Source organism: Capronia epimyces, assembly GCF_000585565.1.
Source record: "Capronia epimyces CBS 606.96 chromosome Unknown aczIQ-supercont1.11, whole genome shotgun sequence".
Lineage (NCBI taxonomy): Eukaryota > Fungi > Ascomycota > Eurotiomycetes > Chaetothyriales > Herpotrichiellaceae > Capronia > Capronia epimyces.
In genome coordinates, this window is record NW_006912914.1 from 649,314 (window position 1) to 667,392 (window position 18,079).

The window sequence follows — 18,079 nt, forward strand, 5'->3', positions numbered from 1 at the left end:
TGATGTCCCGCTGTCCAGGATCGTCAGTGACGGGCTTACCTCCCCCGCGCCAAGACAGTGCTGGTCCAATAGCGAGCTGCTGAATCCGAGCTCTCGGATTCCCTTCTTTCTTTGTCCAAAACCTTCAGCCCTCAGCCTTCAGCCCTGTGTCGTCATGGCGCCGCGCCCCAGACACCGCAAATCGAGGCGAGGCTGTGTCAACTGCAAGAACCGCAAGGTGAGCAACCCCCCAAACCTCAGTGTTTCATTTCACGTTGCTGACTAGGTATCTTACAACTTGGTCCCTACTTAGGTCAAGTGTGACGAAGCCACGCCACACTGCACGGCATGCCAGCGTCGCGGTGAGCCGTGCTCATACAGTTACCCATGGAGTCATCATGCCAGGCTCACGCCGACGCCGATGCCGATGCCTGCGCATCGACCTAGCACGACCACGCAAGCTCTACCAGCAGAAGCAGAGGTAGAGGACAATGCCCTGAGGACCGAGGCTCAGGCTTCAGATGACCCTGACCCAGCCTTGGCCCTCCCCCCCGCCGCCGAATCGGACCAGTCTGGCCCACGCTTAGAACCTCAAGATCGACGACTGCTTGAGCTGTATCTGCTTCACCACTATACCACGGTAGTGGCGCCGCTGTTTCCGACAGAAAGCGGGCAAGCGTCCCAGAGGCCAATCTACTCCGTCGAGGCAGTGAGGCTGGCGTTTCAGCACGAGTGCCTGCTGGCCGCCATCTTCGCCGTATCGTCGCTACACATCGCCTTGGAGGTGATCGAAGGCCGCGTCACATACAGCAATGAGCATTCTCTAGACGTCGAACCGGGGCAGGCCCGAGGAGGCGACCTCGTAAAAACGCACCCTGTCCCCGCGGCGCTTTCCCACGTCAACATGCGCGAAACGCATCACTTCTACCTTCAATCGGCCCTCCAGTTTCAACAGCAGGCTCTGATGGCTATTTCCGCGGCCAACGCAGAGTCTCTGGCCTTGACCTCCATTCTGATCTCGATCGCCGCTATGCATCTGCAAGAAAGCTCGGTCGCCTATCGTCCGCCTACACAGTATCTCAACTTGTCTCGTGGCATTCGCTCCACCGTCACCGCTGCGCACTCCATGTCGTTCCACGGTCACATCCTATCAGACCTGCTCTCAGCCGACCGGGTCAAGTATACGCCTGGGCGCTCCGACATGGACGTTCTCTTTGACCCTGTCAATGTCGGCCCGTTTGCACCTATTCTTGAATTCCAGAAATGCCTGACAAGTGCTCCGAGAAACGGGCCCGGTCCCGTCTTTCCCGGAACCTCAACACCACCGGAGATACAGTCGACTCTCTCACAGACCGTCGCCCTAGTTGGCTCCATCCATGCGGCCTTCCTGCGCGACGAGCCGCCCTACCAGCTCTCGCGCCGCGTGACGGCATTTCCAACCCTGGCCCCGGCGGCGTACCTATCTCTAGTCGCATCTATGCATCCCTGCGCCCTGGTAATCCTCGCGCACTACTTTGCCATGACCACGCCTTTGGCAAGACACTACTGGTTCTTCCGCGGAGTGGCACAGCGAGAGGTCCGAGGAATCGCGGGCGCTTTGCCAACAGAATGGGACTGGGCCATGTCGTGGCCGTCCAAGGTGTGCGAGACCGGAGACGTAGTCGGTGAGGGCACAGATGAGATTTTGAGGCAGTACGGGACTTGCGCCGGGATGGGTGGCGGAGAGGTCGAATGTGGTTGAAAATGGTCACAAGGAGCCGCTGGGTTGGCCGTGGAGCCGAAACGCCACTCGGCCCGATCGGTTTTCTAGCAATACTCGAACCCTAAGACGTAGCGAATCTACTTCTCGCCCTCAGCTTCTTCCCCCAGCTCCAGTACAAGCCAGTGATCAGTCCTGCACATATGACGGTCAAGCCTGCCAGAAGACTGACTCCTCCATTGACTCCGAGGCCCTCGAACAGTGGCCGGCCCACCAGCACAGCGGCAAACGCCAGCGCCGATCGGGAAACGCTGTTGGCGGCGAAGATGCTGGCTGCGTACCGTGGGTAGATGTTGGGTATATACAGGAAGACGGAATTGGTGATGAAGTACTGGGATAACATGTACAAGAAAATCGACGTCGTGGGAACCATCCAGTGGATGGAAGGGCGAGCCGTCCATGCTATGAATGCTGTTAGTAGAAGTTTGGCAAATGGAGGTGAAAAGGCTTCGCCTCACCAAACATGAAAAGCGACAAGGGCATCAGAATACCGCCAACAACGCCCATCTCGAGGAATCCTTCCAATTCGCCGAATGTGCCACGTTGAATCTTGGATTGGACGCGTTTTGAAAGCCAGACGCAGTGGAAGAAGAAGCCGATTGTGACAGCAGGGGCTGTTACAAGCCAAATGAGTGACGTCGATGTCGGCGAGAAGCCATACATGACCGGATACACGAGTGGAAGGGACTGTTGAGCACCACCCTTGTGTTAGTCGTGGGGGTTCACTGCGGTGGGGGAACGACTGGCCAGAGGTCTACATAGCCGGCTGATAGGGGGGTCTGCGTACCTCAAAGAAGGAGTATAAGATGGCATAAATCAAGCCCATGTAGAGAGTCATGAACAACAGTGCCCAATCCTTGATATTGACCTCCCACGGCTTGATAAGTGAGTTTCGCAACCGCCCACCAACGGTGAGGTGTGCCTGGTCAGTTTCTTGCTGTGACTTGAAGCCCAAGTCACCCGTAAGCTCTCTCAGTCGCTTGGCGCGGTAGTAGAGGATGGTCGGGGCGGCCGTCTCAGGGAGAAAGACCATGAAGACCGCGTACACCGAACCGGAGATGATGAGGAGCTCCCAGCTGGAAAACCTCCAGCCTAGAGCGTCGACGGCGAAGGACGACAAGAGCGGTCCCAGGGCGGGGCCGCAAGAGGTCGTCGCAGCCCAGAGTCCGATGGCGTAGGGGAAGTGCTCTGGTGCCCAAATATCGCCCAGCGTTGCGCCTGCGGTGGCCAGACAAGGCGAGCCCATGAAGCCCAACAGAAAGCGGAGGACCATGAGACCAGCATAATTGTCGACCAGTGACGTTGGGATGCAAAGGATCACAAACAGCAAGCCCGATATGGCGTACGGAGGGTTGCGTCCTATCAACGGGACTTCTGAGAGCGGCGAGAAGACGAGACCCCCCAGCCCATATGCTAGCACGTACAGAGCCAGCCCGAGCGTAGAGTCGAGGTGGTTGACGGCAAATGCTTCCTCGATGCCAGGCTGACTGGGGGTGTATATGGCCGAGCCGACGTAGATTGACCAGGTGAAGACACAGATGAAGGCTGTTATGAAAACCTTCTTGATAGGAGAGAAGTTTTGTGGGTTCTCGATGTCGTTGGGGCCATCCCATCCGACAACTGTGACAGGCCCTTCCTCTCCTTTAACAGCCTGTCTTTCTGAAGGCAGGTTGGGGATTTTTTCAGGATCGTGCCAGGGTGAAGGTGAGTATCTTCGCTGGACACATACTCGGATTAGGGCGCTCAAAGACGAATGTTGGAGCATTTGAGACATTGTTGCTCGGGGTCAATGATCAGGTCGTTCGTTTCGCTCGTTGTGGATTTGATGAGACAGGGAGAGGGAGAGAGAGAGAACTTGGATCCTGAATAAAAAGAGACATCTTCACTACATGTTGGCTCTGGAGCACCGCACTTCCATCGCCTCCGCCGTGCGTGTTGACGGCTTTGACGGAGATATCGAGACATGGCCGCCCGTGCTGCTTAAAGGGGTCTCATAGGCAAAAGTCGGTTCTCGATCGCAGGGGGAACTAAACTGCTTCCAGATCTGGCGGATGGAAACCGAATGCGATGTTGTACAGGAGCCCGAGGCGATACAGAGTAGTATAGAGAGTGGGAGAGTAGCCCAACACTGTTCAAGTGACGGCGCAGGACGAGGCTTAGGAGGCCTACCTAGGTAAGTAGCCTGGCCCCAGGCCGCAGGTACTGTACTAGTACGCCGCAGGGACGCCGCAGGGTGGGAACTAAACCTATCTGGGGTTGGAGCAGTCAGCTAGCATCTCTTCTCTCTTCGCACTCTCACACCATTGGTTCGGCGATGTACTGGAATATCTGCTGTATCGCCGTCTCACTGCGATACCTCCGCTCCCTCCACCTACAGCTACAGAGTACTCCGTACACGTACCGAGTCCTACATAATCAGAAACAACCCCTGCGTCCCGACAATGGGATCTAGTCCTTTTCTTCTCTCCTCAAATTCGTCCGTCGTCCCAGCCTGCTCCTGACTGATCAACAGGGACCAGGGCCCAAGGCCCTTCCGGCAATGACAAGATCACTTCGCAAGGCCTGCCAGAGCTGCACTCGTGCAAAACGCCGATGCATTGTGCAGCTACCCAAATGCCACCGGTGCCAGGTCCGGCAGCTTGATTGCGTTTACGATCTGGAACCCTTGCTGGCCGATTCCAGGTCTTCTCACGAGAGCGGGATCAAAGTCGAAAGGACAATCGCGAGTACTCCGAGAGACGTTGACCTTCGGGACAGCTTCCTCCATTTTGTCTCTTCACAACACATGGATCCGAACAGGGTAGCTATCGGCTTCATCGGAAATCCCAACAGTCGACATCTGATGGTCTCCAAGGTGCCCATTTCCGCAGATACGTCCACCGTCGACTATATGGTGGGCGAGCTCCTAAAGATTGCTCATGCTGTCTCCCGCAGTCAGCCGTCACCGTTTATCCATCACCATCTGTCGTTCCAACCGCGGGCTATGCTCTCTCAGACAGATTGGGAGTCGCCGGGAAGCGTCGGGCTTCTCTACAGTACAGGGAATCGACACAGCATCCCTCTGTATGACCGAATATGTGAGCTGCTGTACAAACTCAATGGTTCGGCCATGCCGCTGCGAGAGACAGTGCAAAACTTCCAACTTTTCATCTGCTGTATGATCTGGTTTCTCTTTTTGGGTGACAGACGTCCATCTCAACTGAAAGAGAAACTTCTTGAAAATATGAGGAGGGTTGCAGCTAGAATGATGCAGGAGGCCCCGGGAATACTGGCGACCGGCTTGCCACGGTGGAAGACTTGGGTGCTCGCCGAAAGCCTCCGCCGAGCAGTGTTGATGACTTGCCTTGTACAAGGCATCTATCACGGATGGGTACGAGGGTACTGTTATCATGAGCTCTTTATCCAAGCGCTTCCTTTCGACAACCGTCCTGGCCTATGGAATGCCGACTCCGAAGAAGAATGGGAAGCCCTGTTGGCGGACGGCGGAAACCCAGTTACATCGAAGAGTGCATTTCCCGATTTGATCTCATTCCATGAGTTTGCCTCTTCCTTTGCGAAAGCCCCGTTCAACCCTGGGCCTGACGTTTTTCAGAGACTGTTGCTGATTGCACATCATGGCAAAGGACCTGTCGAGCGCGCTCTTGGTTCCACCGGAGGAGGCAAAGCAGTCGCAGCCACATCACCACCCCCGAGTGGTTGATTTTGGCGTTCAGGGTGCGATACGGTCCGATCAAGTGCTTAGGGTGGGTGTCAAAATAAACAGCAGCTTACAAGGATACACGCGTGCTATTGAACAGACCATACAAAGGGATAAGGTGTCCAATCTCATTCTAATAAATGCCTGATCTGATCGCAATAAGGGGCGGGCGGTGAGTAGCCCGCCGCTTTGCCGACTCCTTCGAAAGCACGGCGCCAAAATCGTAATGTAGCACATTTGTGGTGATGGACCAGTCGACTTGCCCGCAGTTAATCCCAATGCCCAGCGTCTTGTAAGTGCGCAGGCCAAAAACAATCCATTTGCCTGTCTGTAGACCCCATATTCCCACGTCCCCGTTCCGTTCTTTATAGAGAACCTCTCCAGTGTCAGCGTCCTTGACTGTGATATCGCTCGAGCATGTCCCCGAGGTCGAGTACGTGATGGAATACTCAGGCGACACTGCAACTTCTTCCTGTGGTTGGAGGCTGCGCCTCTGAGCCTGGCTGTGGACGTAGTATGGTTGGGACCACTTGTACTCGCCGCCCACGTCCATATCTGTCATTCATCACGTCAGTGGCTCGGCGCGACTTGGACGGATCAGAAGGGGTGCATACTCCAACTCCCTGCGTCGTTGACTATGAAATCGTAAGAATCAATCACCGGTATCGCTCCTATATCCCCTAAACCAAGGTAAGCAACGGGGTTTCCAGTTAAAATTGAGTATGAAAGGGGGAGATATGTAATCAAGACGGCGGCACACAACGCCTTTGACAGGACACATTGACAACTAGGGACTCTCATGGTGCGCTGTCGGTGGTGGTGGTAGTGGTGGAATGTGAGTGGGAGTGGGAGTGGGAGAGAAGATCGGCTGCGTTGCAGGAAACGTAGGAATACAGTGTGATCCCGCAGGAGGTTTGTCAAGAACTTCAAGTTCGAAGAGCCGCCCGCGACATCATCATGACTTGAGCCAATGGTCCAGTTAAGTACTCTTGCATTCAGTGAGCAGACGACTAAGGCGCAAACCCTTCGCTTAACGCGTTTCATGAGGCTGAGAAACTTGACAGAGACCCAGAGGCTGATGGCTCGTGGCCTATGTCCCATGCGCTGCTCTAAGCGACCGATAGTTACCTGTCAGATACCCGTCACCCCGGTATATACCGAACTGCCATCCATACCAGCATCTTCTTGAGGGGAGATAGATTACTACTACTGGGTAGCAAGGTTCGTGACCCTGGAGACGGTTCCTGTCGTTCGATATACTAGAGCACTAGGTCAACTCCGTCCCTACAAACACTAAGCTATATCTGACAGAAGCACAAAGTCAGTCTGTCGTGCAATATATTTCATTTAACCAACCCAATGTTAGGTCGGTTTGTGGCTGGCTGTTCCCTGGCATCAACGACGTGTCCCGATGACCTCCTCTCTTCGAGACTGGCTACTCATAATGCTGTCAAATTCCACCGAGATAGCCAAGGGTAATAGTTTGAATGGTGTTATGAGTGCTGCGGCAACATGCGTGTTTACGGCAGTGGAAAAGATCTCTTGCCTGATGGGAGCTACAAGCACCGCACATTCGGATGATGTGAGTATATCTCACTGCTATACTACTGCAAGAGGACCTTCGTCAGTCATTCAGATGCAGGTGTTGGAAACTTCTGACTGCCTACCTTACTCTTTGCCAACACTGTTGACCGCCCACTATACGCTGGCGACATGCGAGCTGTTGCCTGGCTCGCGGCTCTCCCGCTTCTTCCTTGCATCTCTGCCAAAGTGATTCCTATCCCTCGCTCAAGACTGCTGAAAGACAGAGATTCCTGGATAGATGTGACGCTGTCAGCATCACCTAGAACCACGCTGACCCCCTCAAACAGTTGGATGAGCACTACATCCACTGCTACAAGCACAACCACCGCACAGTCAGGCTCTGGCTCTTCTTCCTACCAATATATCGAACCAAGCGACTACAACGCAGAAGACTATGCCGATGACGTTCTCCTCTTTCTGCAGGATGAACTGTACACGCTATTGCCAGACTCTGGAATCGAGTTCGACTGTCCTGACAATTACTTCACCATGTATTTCGACGAGAGTGTTGCCATCAATGGATCCCTACAAGAATGGGGCGAGACCTTCGAATCTGGCATCATGATCATCCCAAATAACTGGACATCGTATTGCGGTGACATCTCAGACTGGACACTCTATGGCTACAGTGACCCGGATGTTGTCTTTAGTGACAACGATGAAGAGACACAGTACTACGACACTATCCGCGATCCCGATGTACAATACGTGGTCGTGGTGCTGCATGACCTGGTTGAAGTCAACTGGCTCAACAGATCCATGACTTTCGAAGCCTATGCAGATGACTTCCGCGCCATCATTGGCGCCCTCAACACGGCTCCTGAGGAGTACGACTATTTCTCGCCCGGTCCCATTGCCAATTCAACCGAGGACGAAATCGACTTCTTCAACCCGGATGTCAAGCGGCGCGATCTGTCAGGCGTGCATTCGCTTTCCAAGCGAGCTGGAGTAGCAGACCTTGTCAAAGTCGTCAAGATTTTGCCGACACTGTCGAAGCTGACCCCCGATGTTATCAAGAACGCTGTCACGTTGGTCAACCAGAGCTTCCGAATCAGTCACATCAACGATCTACAGACAGGGTCATTAAAGAATCAGTTCACTGACCAGGTTGTGAACATCGACCTAGATCTTTCCGCCCTTCCCCAACACCCGGAGTGGACAGGATTCTCGTACAGACTGTATCAATTCTACTACCGTGGCAGTTACTGGGTCGAGCTCTGGCGGACTGCCCTTCCAGATGGAAATACCAATAACAACAATCCGGGAGGCCCATCCTCTGTTCCTACGACTGCTACGACCGCCACGACCACCACGACCACTACGACCACTTCCTTATCCGCCCCCAGTCCTCCGTTTTGTTCTTGGTCACCTAACAAAGAGCCGCTCGACAAGGATTCCGGAACGTGGTGGAAACAGCTCTTCAAGATTGACGTCGAGAAGCTGAGCACGACCGGAGAGATTCCCTTCCCGCTCAAGCTCCTGGACTTACCTGGCGTTGTGAGAGCCGGGAAAGAGGCGCGAGACGCCATATCTAGCGCCCAGCAGGTGCTCAAACGCTTCACGATCCTCTCCAGCTCAACCACAAGTACAACTGTGGGTGCTGCCGTAACCACAACAGCTTTGGCCCTCACAAGCACCACTGCGGTCGCGACGACAAGTGCGACTGGTGACACCGCATTGCCCACAAGCACGGCGGCCGTAGCAACATCGCAACCAACACAAGCCCTAGCAGCCCGGCAAGACTCTGAGACAAGCTTCTACGACAACTGTGATGGTACGTACCACATATGCGTCGTCGTGTAAACATTTCATGTCTGGACAATCCAAGACTAACATGATCGCCAGTTGAAATCCTCGACTGGAACATCGAATTCAAGTTCGGGAACACATCCGCCACAGTGTTCCCGCCCACACTCTCCTTCCACAATTACGCCTTGAAGAACAGGGCCTCCATCCAAGTCACCTGTCGGGACCGCTTCTTCGAGACCCGTGAGGCGTCATACTTCCGCATCGCCGCAGTGCCCATCGGCGGCTGCGCGACCAACACCGAGCTTGAGGTCGACGCGTTCTTCGTCTTGTTCCTCACCTCCGTGTTTTCCTCCGGGTCCAACGGCTCCCTCACCATCGACTTCTCGTACACGTGGGACCCGATCAACTTCAACCTCGAATTACTCGGTGGTGGGCCCAACGACACCATTCAGCTAAACGCGACGAAACTCGGCATCGGCCCGCCCTCGACTTCGGGCTTCCACTTTGACTACCTGAGGGCCACGGCGTCGTTCCCCAATATCGAGATGGGGTTTGCCCTGTCGCCGGCCATCCAGATCGACGTGGTAACTCCGCTCTTGAACTACACGCGCGGCCTGATGCTGGGGCCCGCGGTGAATCTGATCTCGAACGGCACGTTTAGTATTGGCTCAGGGTCGGCGAGTTCGGGTTCGAGTTCGAGTTCGGGTGCCAGCTTGAGCCTGGCTGCGACATCAACGTCGTCGGCCCAGGAGAGCGGGAGCACGGACACGATATCGGACGGCAGCGACTTTGCTAATTCCACGGACGTTGTCAACTTGGCGGGGGCGAATAATGGCACGACGTCTTCGTCGGGTGGTGTCCTTGCCGGCACTGATGTCGATGTGCTCACGGGCATGAGTTGGGGTGTCCTATGGACAGACTACACTTACCAGAAGCTAGGAGGGCGTTTAGGCAATAGGTTCAAATTGCCGGCCTCGAAGTCAAAGGTCGGATGGTTGTACGGGCCTTTCAAGTTCTGGTCGCGGGATCCGTCGTGACCTACCTGGATTGGCGAGGAGTTTGATTCTTCCATTCGTTCTTTCTATATCTCACATTATAATGGACTTGTCTTCGGACACGAATTGGACATATCTTTCACTAGGAGGAGTGATTACTACTTGATATAAAGTGTGAGATGAATTGTCCCAAACTCCGTAGATTGGAGCCCACCAATAAATGTTACCCAGTAATCAGTGATGGGAGCTGGGTTGAGAGACCGAAGAGGCGAGAGTATTCGTACAAGATCTATTAATATGTTTCATCAGAGCCTGAGCCACAGGCGAAGTCGCGAAGCAACTGTGAGCAGTCTTGTCTTTAAAGCGGCAACCATTTGGACGAGCGCCACGTGAGATTCGCCTGGAGTTGTAATTAACGACTGCAGTCCCCTTCCTTCCCTTCGAACCACGTATCCTTCGCATGAGCAGATGCGGTGCCAGGACAATTGGTGGGAGTCTTCATTGCCATGTCACTCAGCACGGCCTTGCGTCCTGTAGGACTGCCATTCGGGGCGGGCGCGAACCGAGAACACCACCAGGGCGACCACCAGCAGACGCGGCCCTTTCAACATGAAGTGGACTACCTTACTCTGCATCGGACCCTCATACGATTCCAGCACCTCATCCTCCTCACTCCTTCTGCTTCCGATGATGGCAGTCTGAATGCCCTGCAGAGCCAGGTCCAGGCCGAACTGTGGTCACCACTTCCCTACCAGCGCAATAAATGGCTACATAATATCGAAGGAGCACGAACGTTACTTTTACAGCTGGAACGACGGGCACAGAGTATTCGGGTGCAAAGAGCAAAGTACGAAGCCGTCAAGGATCTGGCGGGAAAGAGGGCTATTATTAAGAGACTGAGAAATCGAATCGAGGAGATCGGACGTGAGGCGGAGGCGACGGACTCGAAGGAACACAGGCAGCCCGCGAGCGATGAGAGTGGCGAAACCATATACGATGTGTTACGGCAGCAGTTTCCCTCGGCCGACGCTGATATCACTCACTCGCAGACTGAACAAGACAATACTTTGAAGGAGGGTCGACCGGTGACTCAGGTGGGAGAAGACACTCCTACTAACGGCGTAACCGAGACCGAGGCTACGCGAGAAGAGCTGTTTCCATCTTCAGATCTCAGGCATAGAGGGAAGACCGGACCAGGGAAACCCCCCAGATCAGTTGCGCAGACGAGTGGCTTTTCGAACCTCCAGTCTACGGAGCGTACATTACTGGATTCGTCTCGAGTGCATGAAGACATCACAACCTCTTTAGTTCGAATGGCGGCCCAGCTGAAGCAGCAAAGCAGGGCGATGCATTTTTCCTTGGAACAGGACAAGGGAATATTAGGGCGAGCAATTCAAGGCCTGGACATGAGCGTGAGTGGGATGGAGGCAGCCAGCAAAAACATGGCCTTTCTACGACGCATGAGCGAGGAAGAGGGCTGGCTCGGTCGGCTGAAGCTATACGCCATGATCTTTGGAATGTGGGTTGTGGCATTCCTGCTGGTCTTTGTGTGTCCGAAACTCAGGTTCTGACGAGGGGCTCTGTACGCGTGTGCTTACGCTCAGTGGAAGCCACTCGGCAATTTCCGTCGTACGCATATGCGGATTCCAATTCTTATTCCCATTCCCTGGTCTATAACGCCAGCTGCAGCCAAATAGGCAAACAGTCGAGGGCGACAACAGCGTGACGGCAATGGCAATGGCGAAACCGGCATCTTCACGAGGGTGTTGATTATTCGTCACATGTGGAGTGAATTCTGCAACGGTGGTGGCATTCTTTGGCGGCGCAGTTGAGCTGATCGCCGCAGTCAGTCTACATCATTCACAATTCACCCTCCAAGTGGCGTGGGCGCTATGACATCATCGGCTTCACGCGCGTCTCCCTTTGTGTCTGTGACCTTCTGTTGCCTGCTTCAGCTCAAAAAACACAACTATAAAGCAGTGCTGCCCCCTGCATCTTTTCCTTCTCCAGCCTCAACATCCCAGATTATCGCAGAATACTGAATCTCAAGAAATCAGAATATTGCCTACACGCAACCAAACATACACCACAGTCCAACAGTCTCATCTTTATCATGTCTTCGAACGAGAGCCCTTCCACCCTCCAGTCAGCTATTGACACTGCTACCGGCTATGTTCAGTCTGGCATTGCCGCCGTGACTGGCAACACCACCGACCAAGTAGGTTGACGTCTATGAGGCCGTTGTCGACGACCCGACACTAACGTTTCCCTTAGGCCAAAGCAGACCAATACAAGAACAAGGGCGCCGACGAAGCCGACCTCTCACATGCTGCCGCCAAAGCAGGCCCTTTCACTGTCAGCTCCACTGGGGTTCCTGCCAAAGACAGCAGCGACCGGACGCAAGGTCAATGGGATCAGACCGTTGGTAGCGCCAAGGAGACCATCGGCAACCTCATTGGCAATGAAAACCTAAAGCACCAAGGCCGCGAACAGAACGCACAAGGCCAAGGTCAAGAGGCTAAAGGCCAGCTCAATGACCTTGGAAAGGGTGTCAGCGATCGCATCCAGGGTTCTCTCGGCAGTGCTGTTGCGGGTCTGACTGGCGATCGCGAGGAACAAGCCAAATACAACGAGATTCATGACGAGGGAAAGACCAGACAGCGTGGAGTCGAAGTCGATTTGGACAAACAAGCGTCTGCTGAGCGGAAGTAGAATCATGGGCCATTGGTTTAGACTTGGGGGGAATGCTCACGACGATGGAGCAGACCTACAGTCTGGCTCAGCATGCATTGTTCAGTTAGCATTATGATACCCGGAGTGTAGCTCCATCAATTAGATGTATTGGTCAACCTCAATAAGTGCCCGCAGATGGATGAAAGTTGTTGATCCCGTATGAGTTGGAGTCATCTACCGGCCAAAATCGACATGCACAGTAAACAGCGCAGCCCCGCCAGCCTTGGCCAATTAGAGATCTGGCGCCCGAGTTGCAGTACCTGCGACGCAGCGAGATGGTGGACTCAACCACCAGCATCGCTTCAATGGCAGGGGTGCCACAGAAGACACTCGGCTGGCTGTATAATGTCTTGAAGCGCGTAAGCATCCCTATCCCGGAACAAACTCTGCACAAGTCCAGGCGGCGTGAGACTGATGATTTCTGTAGGAATACCACGACCCGAATCGCACATATTCCGACCTTGCCCATGTCCTCGCCCGCAATCCAGGACTTGCTCCGCGGACAGATGTCTACAGTACGTCGCGACCCACGACCCAGACCAGAAAGAGAAGGAGAAAAGCAGGAACTGGGCTGAGGACTGACCTGCTGCTCAGCGTTCGAGAATGGAACGGCCGCACTCCTAGTCCACTTCCAGGGCACCGTCCCCGTCGACTTCAGAGGAAGCCCGTACCGGATTCCTATTTCGCTATGGATACCGCATGCGTACCCATATGAGCCGCCCATCTGCTATGTCACGCCGACGGAGGAGATGGTCATTCGACCAGGGCAGCATGTAGGCGGAGATGGCAAGATATATCATCCCTATCTCGCACACTGGAGGGAGACTTGGGCGGTGAGTCCGCCACATTGCGACAGGGCCGAAGCTAAAGGTCACGTTCACACTGACACAATAGCCAGAGGTGCAATGTCGTCGATTTCCTGTCGATATTGGCAGACATCTTTGGAAGGGAGCCGCCTGTCATGTCGAGGACCTCTCAGGACCAACAAAGACCCGTTCAACCAACACCCCCTCCAGTCCCTCCTCTACCGAGGGAGATACAACATCAACAACATCCGCCTCACCCAAACATGCCTGTCCTCAGTTCTCCCGTACAGACAGGAGGCCCTACACCACCGCCGCCGCCGCCACCACCTAAACAGCCAGCTCAAGGTATTCCCAACCCGAGTCCAACAAGTCCAGGCTCTGCATATCAGAGACCTGGGCGCTACGATGCTCCGCCTCCTGTGTCACAGCAGCCTTATGGCAATGGAAATCTGAGCGGCATGAATTACTTGCCCCAACGGAGTAGTAGTTTAAGACAGTCGATTCCTCCACCACGCCGGCAACCGCAGCCGTATGACCGACAAGCGCAGCAGCAAATGCCGTCGTTATATCAACCAGGACGGCCGGGAGAAGCACAACAGTATCCGCCTAATCAGCCTAATCAGCCTCCGCAAGTCCCAGGTCCGAGCCGATCACTAGGTCAAGGCTACGAGCAAGGCTGGCCCCAAGGGCAAACGTCGCTGGAGAGGCCTGTATCGCAGCACTATCCACCAGGTCAAGCTCCGGCACCGCCACGACAGCCACAAAACGCACGTCCATACCCTTTTCCAGCTCCCCATGTTCAAACACAAGCTCAACCGCCATACCAACACCAGCAGCAGCAACAGCAACACCCACAACCCGTCAAACCCCCTCCACCGCCAACACCCGACCTCCTCGACTCACCATTCGACATTGCTCTCCCGACAGCGACGGGGCCTGGGGCTTCGCAAACAAGCAACATTCCTGCACCGCCGATCCCTCGGAATCCCGAGAAAGACGCGCTCCTAACTCACCTCTCGCACCAGATCACACAGTCATTACATTCGCAAATCGAGCAATCCGGCGCGGCATTGGGCCCGTTATCTTCGCAGCATGTCGCCATGCAATCGACACTGCAAACCCTGACGGCGGAATTGAACAACCTGCAATCTCTCCACTCGACGCTGTCGTCGAACATTTCACTGCTGTCGACATCTCTCTCGAAATCCGACGGCGTCATTGCCTCGGCCCGGAAGCGTGCCCAGCAGAACGATATCCCACTTGTGGACGAGATGCTGGTCCCGCCAACGGTGGTGGCGCGGCAGCTATACGACGCGGCGTGTGAGGAGAGGGGCATCGAGGCCGCCATCCTCGCCCTGCAGGAAGCCTTTGTGCGTGGTCGGGTTGCCGGCGACGTGTGGGCCAGGCGGACGAGGGACCTGGCAAGGGAAGAATTCAAGCGGAGATGGATAGAGAGGAAGGTGGCGACGGGCATGGGTTTGGATTTGACCGTGTACTCGCAGGAGTGAGGGGAGTGAGGAGAGGAGAGGAGAGGAGTGAGTAAAGGAGTGAGGAGAGGATTCGGGACTGACGATTAAAGGGGTCGAGTTGAGTTGAGTGGCCTTTGGGCACCTGCACTAGATAACTATCTATTAAGTAGTTACAGTGTATTGACAATTGGGGTTAAGCTCAGAGCACCAGTTTAACAGTGCCGTGTCATACAGTGTCGTGGGCAGACGAGCCCGAGCCCGAGCCAGAGCAGAGCCAGAGCCAGAACCAAAGTCAGAGCCAGGACCAAAGTCAGAGCTGGAGCCGGAGCTGAGTTAGGGAGCAAGATTGAAGATCAAGATTGAAATGATGAATGATGATTCTGTCTAATCAGGCCTGTCTAATCAAGCCCGTCTGTTCAACGTATCATGCGTACGTACGTACGATGACCATGACGATGACGAGTTCCTTAGGCTTAAGGACGAGAACAGAACACGGACAAGGAAAGGACCAGTCCATGTCCATGTCCGTCAGTCCTCCGGTGCCTGTATTTCTCCCTTTTTGGATTTGATCTCACTGATACCAATACTGATATCGAGACCAGACCCAACTAGCAGATAGAACAGGAAAGGAAAGGAAAAGAAAAAGAAAGTCTCGTTGGGACTTATGTTCATGTTCATGTTTCATGTTCAGTCCCATTCTATTCCTATTATTAATAATAGATACTGGTTTCGTTCTGTTGTTCTGTTGGTTTGTTTCTTCTTTCCCTTTTCCCTCCCATTTCCATTTCCATTTCCACTTTTTTGCCAACTTAGGTCATCATGTCACCCTCACCATATCGCCGGTAAGGGAGCAGAGCTCTAGACCTACTCCTAGAGCAGAGTAGAGCAAGCTAGGATAGGCAATTCAAGACCAAGACCTGTAAAGACTGTCTGCCTACCTACCTAAGGTACCTAGGTAAGGATTTCATGTGATTCGAGACCGAGACCTGTAATAACTGGCCAAGGATTTCGTGAAATCGATATCGAAGTCGAAATACAATCCTCATCCTCATCTTCATCCTCAGTCTCGGTCTCGGTCTCGGTCTCATCCTCAATCTCGGTCTCAATCCCAGTACCAGTCTCCTATCTCTCCTCTCACTAACGAATAGCGGAAGGAGCGAGCGGCAACGAGTGAAGCGACCAGTCTCCCGCACCCATCTCTCCTCGCACCAAGGAACAGAACATAATGGAGCCCTCTCCTCGCACCAAGGAAGAGAACGTAATGGAGCCCTCTCCTCGCACCAAGGAATAGAACATAATAGAGCCCTCTCCTCTCACTAAAGAACAGAACATAGGAGCGGTCGGTATTCGGTCCCCATGTCTGGAATGCAAAGTCTGTCGGCGTCGGCACTTTCATTATTTGTTTTGGTTCTTACCAATGTCAATGTCAATGTCAATGTCGACCACTCAGATTCTGGTCTTCCACTTCAAGCTTGAAACAGCTGGTTGAAATCAAACTCGAGCCCGGCCGTCTTGTCCAGGCCCAGTTCCTTCTCCCAGTCCAGGGCGGTGCCAGTGCTGTCGTGGCCGTCGCCGTGGCCGTGTACGTTGTTGACCTGACTGTTGCTTATGCTGTGACCATTGACCTGACCGTTGACGTGACCGCCATTGACTTGGTCGCCATTGACGTAACAGTTGACCTGACCGTTGCCGATGCCGGTGCCGTTGCCGTGACCGTTGACGTTGACCTGACCGTTGCTGGTACCGTGACCGTTGGCGTTGACCTGACCGTTGGCCTGACCGTTGACCTGGCCGTTGCTGGTGCCGTTATCATCGCCGTTACCATCGCCGTTACCATTGGCTGGGAAATGGAAATCGAGCGAATTGGGATTGAAGTCGAGGTTGGGGTTGAAATCGAGATTGAAGTCCATGTTCAAATCCAAATCCAAATCCAAATTCATATCCAAATTCATATCCATGCCCATCATATCCTCCATGCCCAGGTCGGCGCCCCATGTGGTAATGGGGAGAGTTGGGTTCGGGTCGAGAGTTGGTGCCATTACCACTGTATTATTGGTACTGGTGCTGGTGATGTTACCGTTGCTCATGCTCATGCTCATGCTCTTAGTGTTGGTGGTGATGTTACCGTTGTTCATGCTCTTAGTGTTGGTATTGCTGTTGCCGTTGTCGCCACCACCACCACTGCTCTCGCTGTGTTCTTGGTCAACAAGGTTAGAATGGTTGATAGAACCGTCCACGCTAGTAAGCCTATTCGTCGAGATAGACATGCCTCCGTCGGCGGCAGATGTTGCTCCATTGAAAACCGAGTTGTCTGTGTGGATGGACGGGTGTGTTTCTGCTGGCTTTGCCTTTGGGATTGTGTTTGCTTCCGTGATGGCGACTGACCTCGAGTCTCGGTTGGCTGCTTGAAAATTCCTAGTCGCAGTCGTGGATTGGGCAGGACCATGGGAACCGGCACTCGCATGGCCACTGACCTCAGCAGGAACCGCCTGGCTCATGGTTGTGGAAGCAGTTCCGTTTGCATATGTTTCTGGAACGGCTACCACGGAAGGAACAGCACCATTGCTTGTGAAGAAGGGGTTGGCATCCGGACGCATAGACGTGGATCCGCTACCCGTGCCATCTCTGTATTCGGAATGGGCTCGTGAGGTGGCGCCGTTCATGTTGCCGGCTGGATTCATCTGCAGATGCAAGTTCGGGTCGATGTTGCTGCTGAACGGTATATCGGTGCCCAGACCCAGACCGAGACCCAGACCTTGACCTTGAGTTTGGTTCATGCCCAAAGCATTTGCAGTATTCATATGCATTTGCATGTGCATGTTCTCCAGAAAGTTCATACCCATGTTTCCGTGGATGTCCATATTCTGGAACAGGTTGGCCGAGGATCCTTCAGGAGATTCATGTAGTGCTATGGACGGATTGAAGTCGACGATCGGGGCATCAAGCTCCTGCAGGGTGGCTGCGGTGCTGGCTTCGAGATCGTCCAGCATCATGACACCTGGATTAGTGTGAACTCCTCGAGAGAATGATGATGACGATGATATTGATGGGAAGGGTGCTGTGGTGCCAGGCCGGGACTGGGGCGGGCCATGACCTTGACCCTGACCTTGACCCTGACCTTGACCCTGAGCACGAGTATTGACCCCGTTTGCTTGCTGAACACGAGCTTGGATCCCGGTTGAAGGCTGGGTGGACACGGTGCGCTGAGGTTGACCATAACCTCGACTGTGATTCTGTAAGTGTATGGTAGGGCGACGTGGAGATGGACTGGGAGTCGCTGGCTGTCCCATAGTAGAGAATCTAGGGGC

The 18,079-nt window shown here is 54.1% G+C and overlaps 8 protein-coding genes across 8 annotated transcripts; 6 read left to right on the forward strand and 2 right to left on the reverse strand.

Annotated features, from left to right (window-relative positions):
* Positions 1-400: 400 nt before the first annotated feature.
* Positions 401-1,720, forward strand: A1O3_10280 (uncharacterized protein; the record flags this gene model as incomplete). The annotated part of the gene is made up of 1 exon (XM_007740370.1): positions 401-1,720. One exon carries the CDS (start codon positions 401-403, stop codon positions 1,718-1,720), a length of 1,320 nt encoding a protein of 439 aa, XP_007738560.1.
* An 82-nt stretch (positions 1,721-1,802) lies between these two features.
* On the reverse strand, positions 1,803-3,512 carry A1O3_10281 (uncharacterized protein; the record flags this gene model as incomplete). Its single annotated transcript, XM_007740371.1, has 3 exons — positions 1,803-2,140; positions 2,197-2,425; positions 2,526-3,512. 3 exons carry the CDS (start codon positions 3,510-3,512, stop codon positions 1,803-1,805), a joined length of 1,554 nt encoding a protein of 517 aa, XP_007738561.1.
* Positions 3,513-4,523: 1,011 nt separating this feature from the next.
* On the forward strand, positions 4,524-5,438 carry A1O3_10282 (uncharacterized protein; the record flags this gene model as incomplete). The annotated part of the gene is made up of 1 exon (XM_007740372.1): positions 4,524-5,438. The coding sequence occupies one exon, from the start codon at positions 4,524-4,526 to the stop codon at positions 5,436-5,438; it is 915 nt and encodes a 304-aa protein (XP_007738562.1).
* Positions 5,439-7,148: 1,710 nt separating this feature from the next.
* On the forward strand, positions 7,149-9,805 carry A1O3_10283 (uncharacterized protein; the record flags this gene model as incomplete). The annotated part of the gene is made up of 2 exons (XM_007740373.1): positions 7,149-8,793; positions 8,865-9,805. The coding sequence occupies 2 exons, from the start codon at positions 7,149-7,151 to the stop codon at positions 9,803-9,805; spliced, it is 2,586 nt and encodes an 861-aa protein (XP_007738563.1).
* A 464-nt stretch (positions 9,806-10,269) lies between these two features.
* On the forward strand, positions 10,270-11,334 carry A1O3_10284 (uncharacterized protein; the record flags this gene model as incomplete). Its single annotated transcript, XM_007740374.1, has 1 exon — positions 10,270-11,334. One exon carries the CDS (start codon positions 10,270-10,272, stop codon positions 11,332-11,334), a length of 1,065 nt encoding a protein of 354 aa, XP_007738564.1.
* Positions 11,335-11,876: 542 nt separating this feature from the next.
* On the forward strand, positions 11,877-12,475 carry A1O3_10285 (uncharacterized protein; the record flags this gene model as incomplete). Its single annotated transcript, XM_007740375.1, has 2 exons — positions 11,877-11,981; positions 12,038-12,475. 2 exons carry the CDS (start codon positions 11,877-11,879, stop codon positions 12,473-12,475), a joined length of 543 nt encoding a protein of 180 aa, XP_007738565.1.
* A 326-nt stretch (positions 12,476-12,801) lies between these two features.
* On the forward strand, positions 12,802-14,810 carry A1O3_10286 (uncharacterized protein; the record flags this gene model as incomplete). The annotated part of the gene is made up of 4 exons (XM_007740376.1): positions 12,802-12,855; positions 12,924-13,011; positions 13,091-13,329; positions 13,395-14,810. 4 exons carry the CDS (start codon positions 12,802-12,804, stop codon positions 14,808-14,810), a joined length of 1,797 nt encoding a protein of 598 aa, XP_007738566.1.
* A 1,427-nt stretch (positions 14,811-16,237) lies between these two features.
* On the reverse strand, positions 16,238-17,761 carry A1O3_10287 (uncharacterized protein; the record flags this gene model as incomplete). Its single annotated transcript, XM_007740377.1, has 1 exon — positions 16,238-17,761. The coding sequence occupies one exon, from the start codon at positions 17,759-17,761 to the stop codon at positions 16,238-16,240; it is 1,524 nt and encodes a 507-aa protein (XP_007738567.1).
* Between the last annotated feature and the right edge of the window lie 318 nt (positions 17,762-18,079).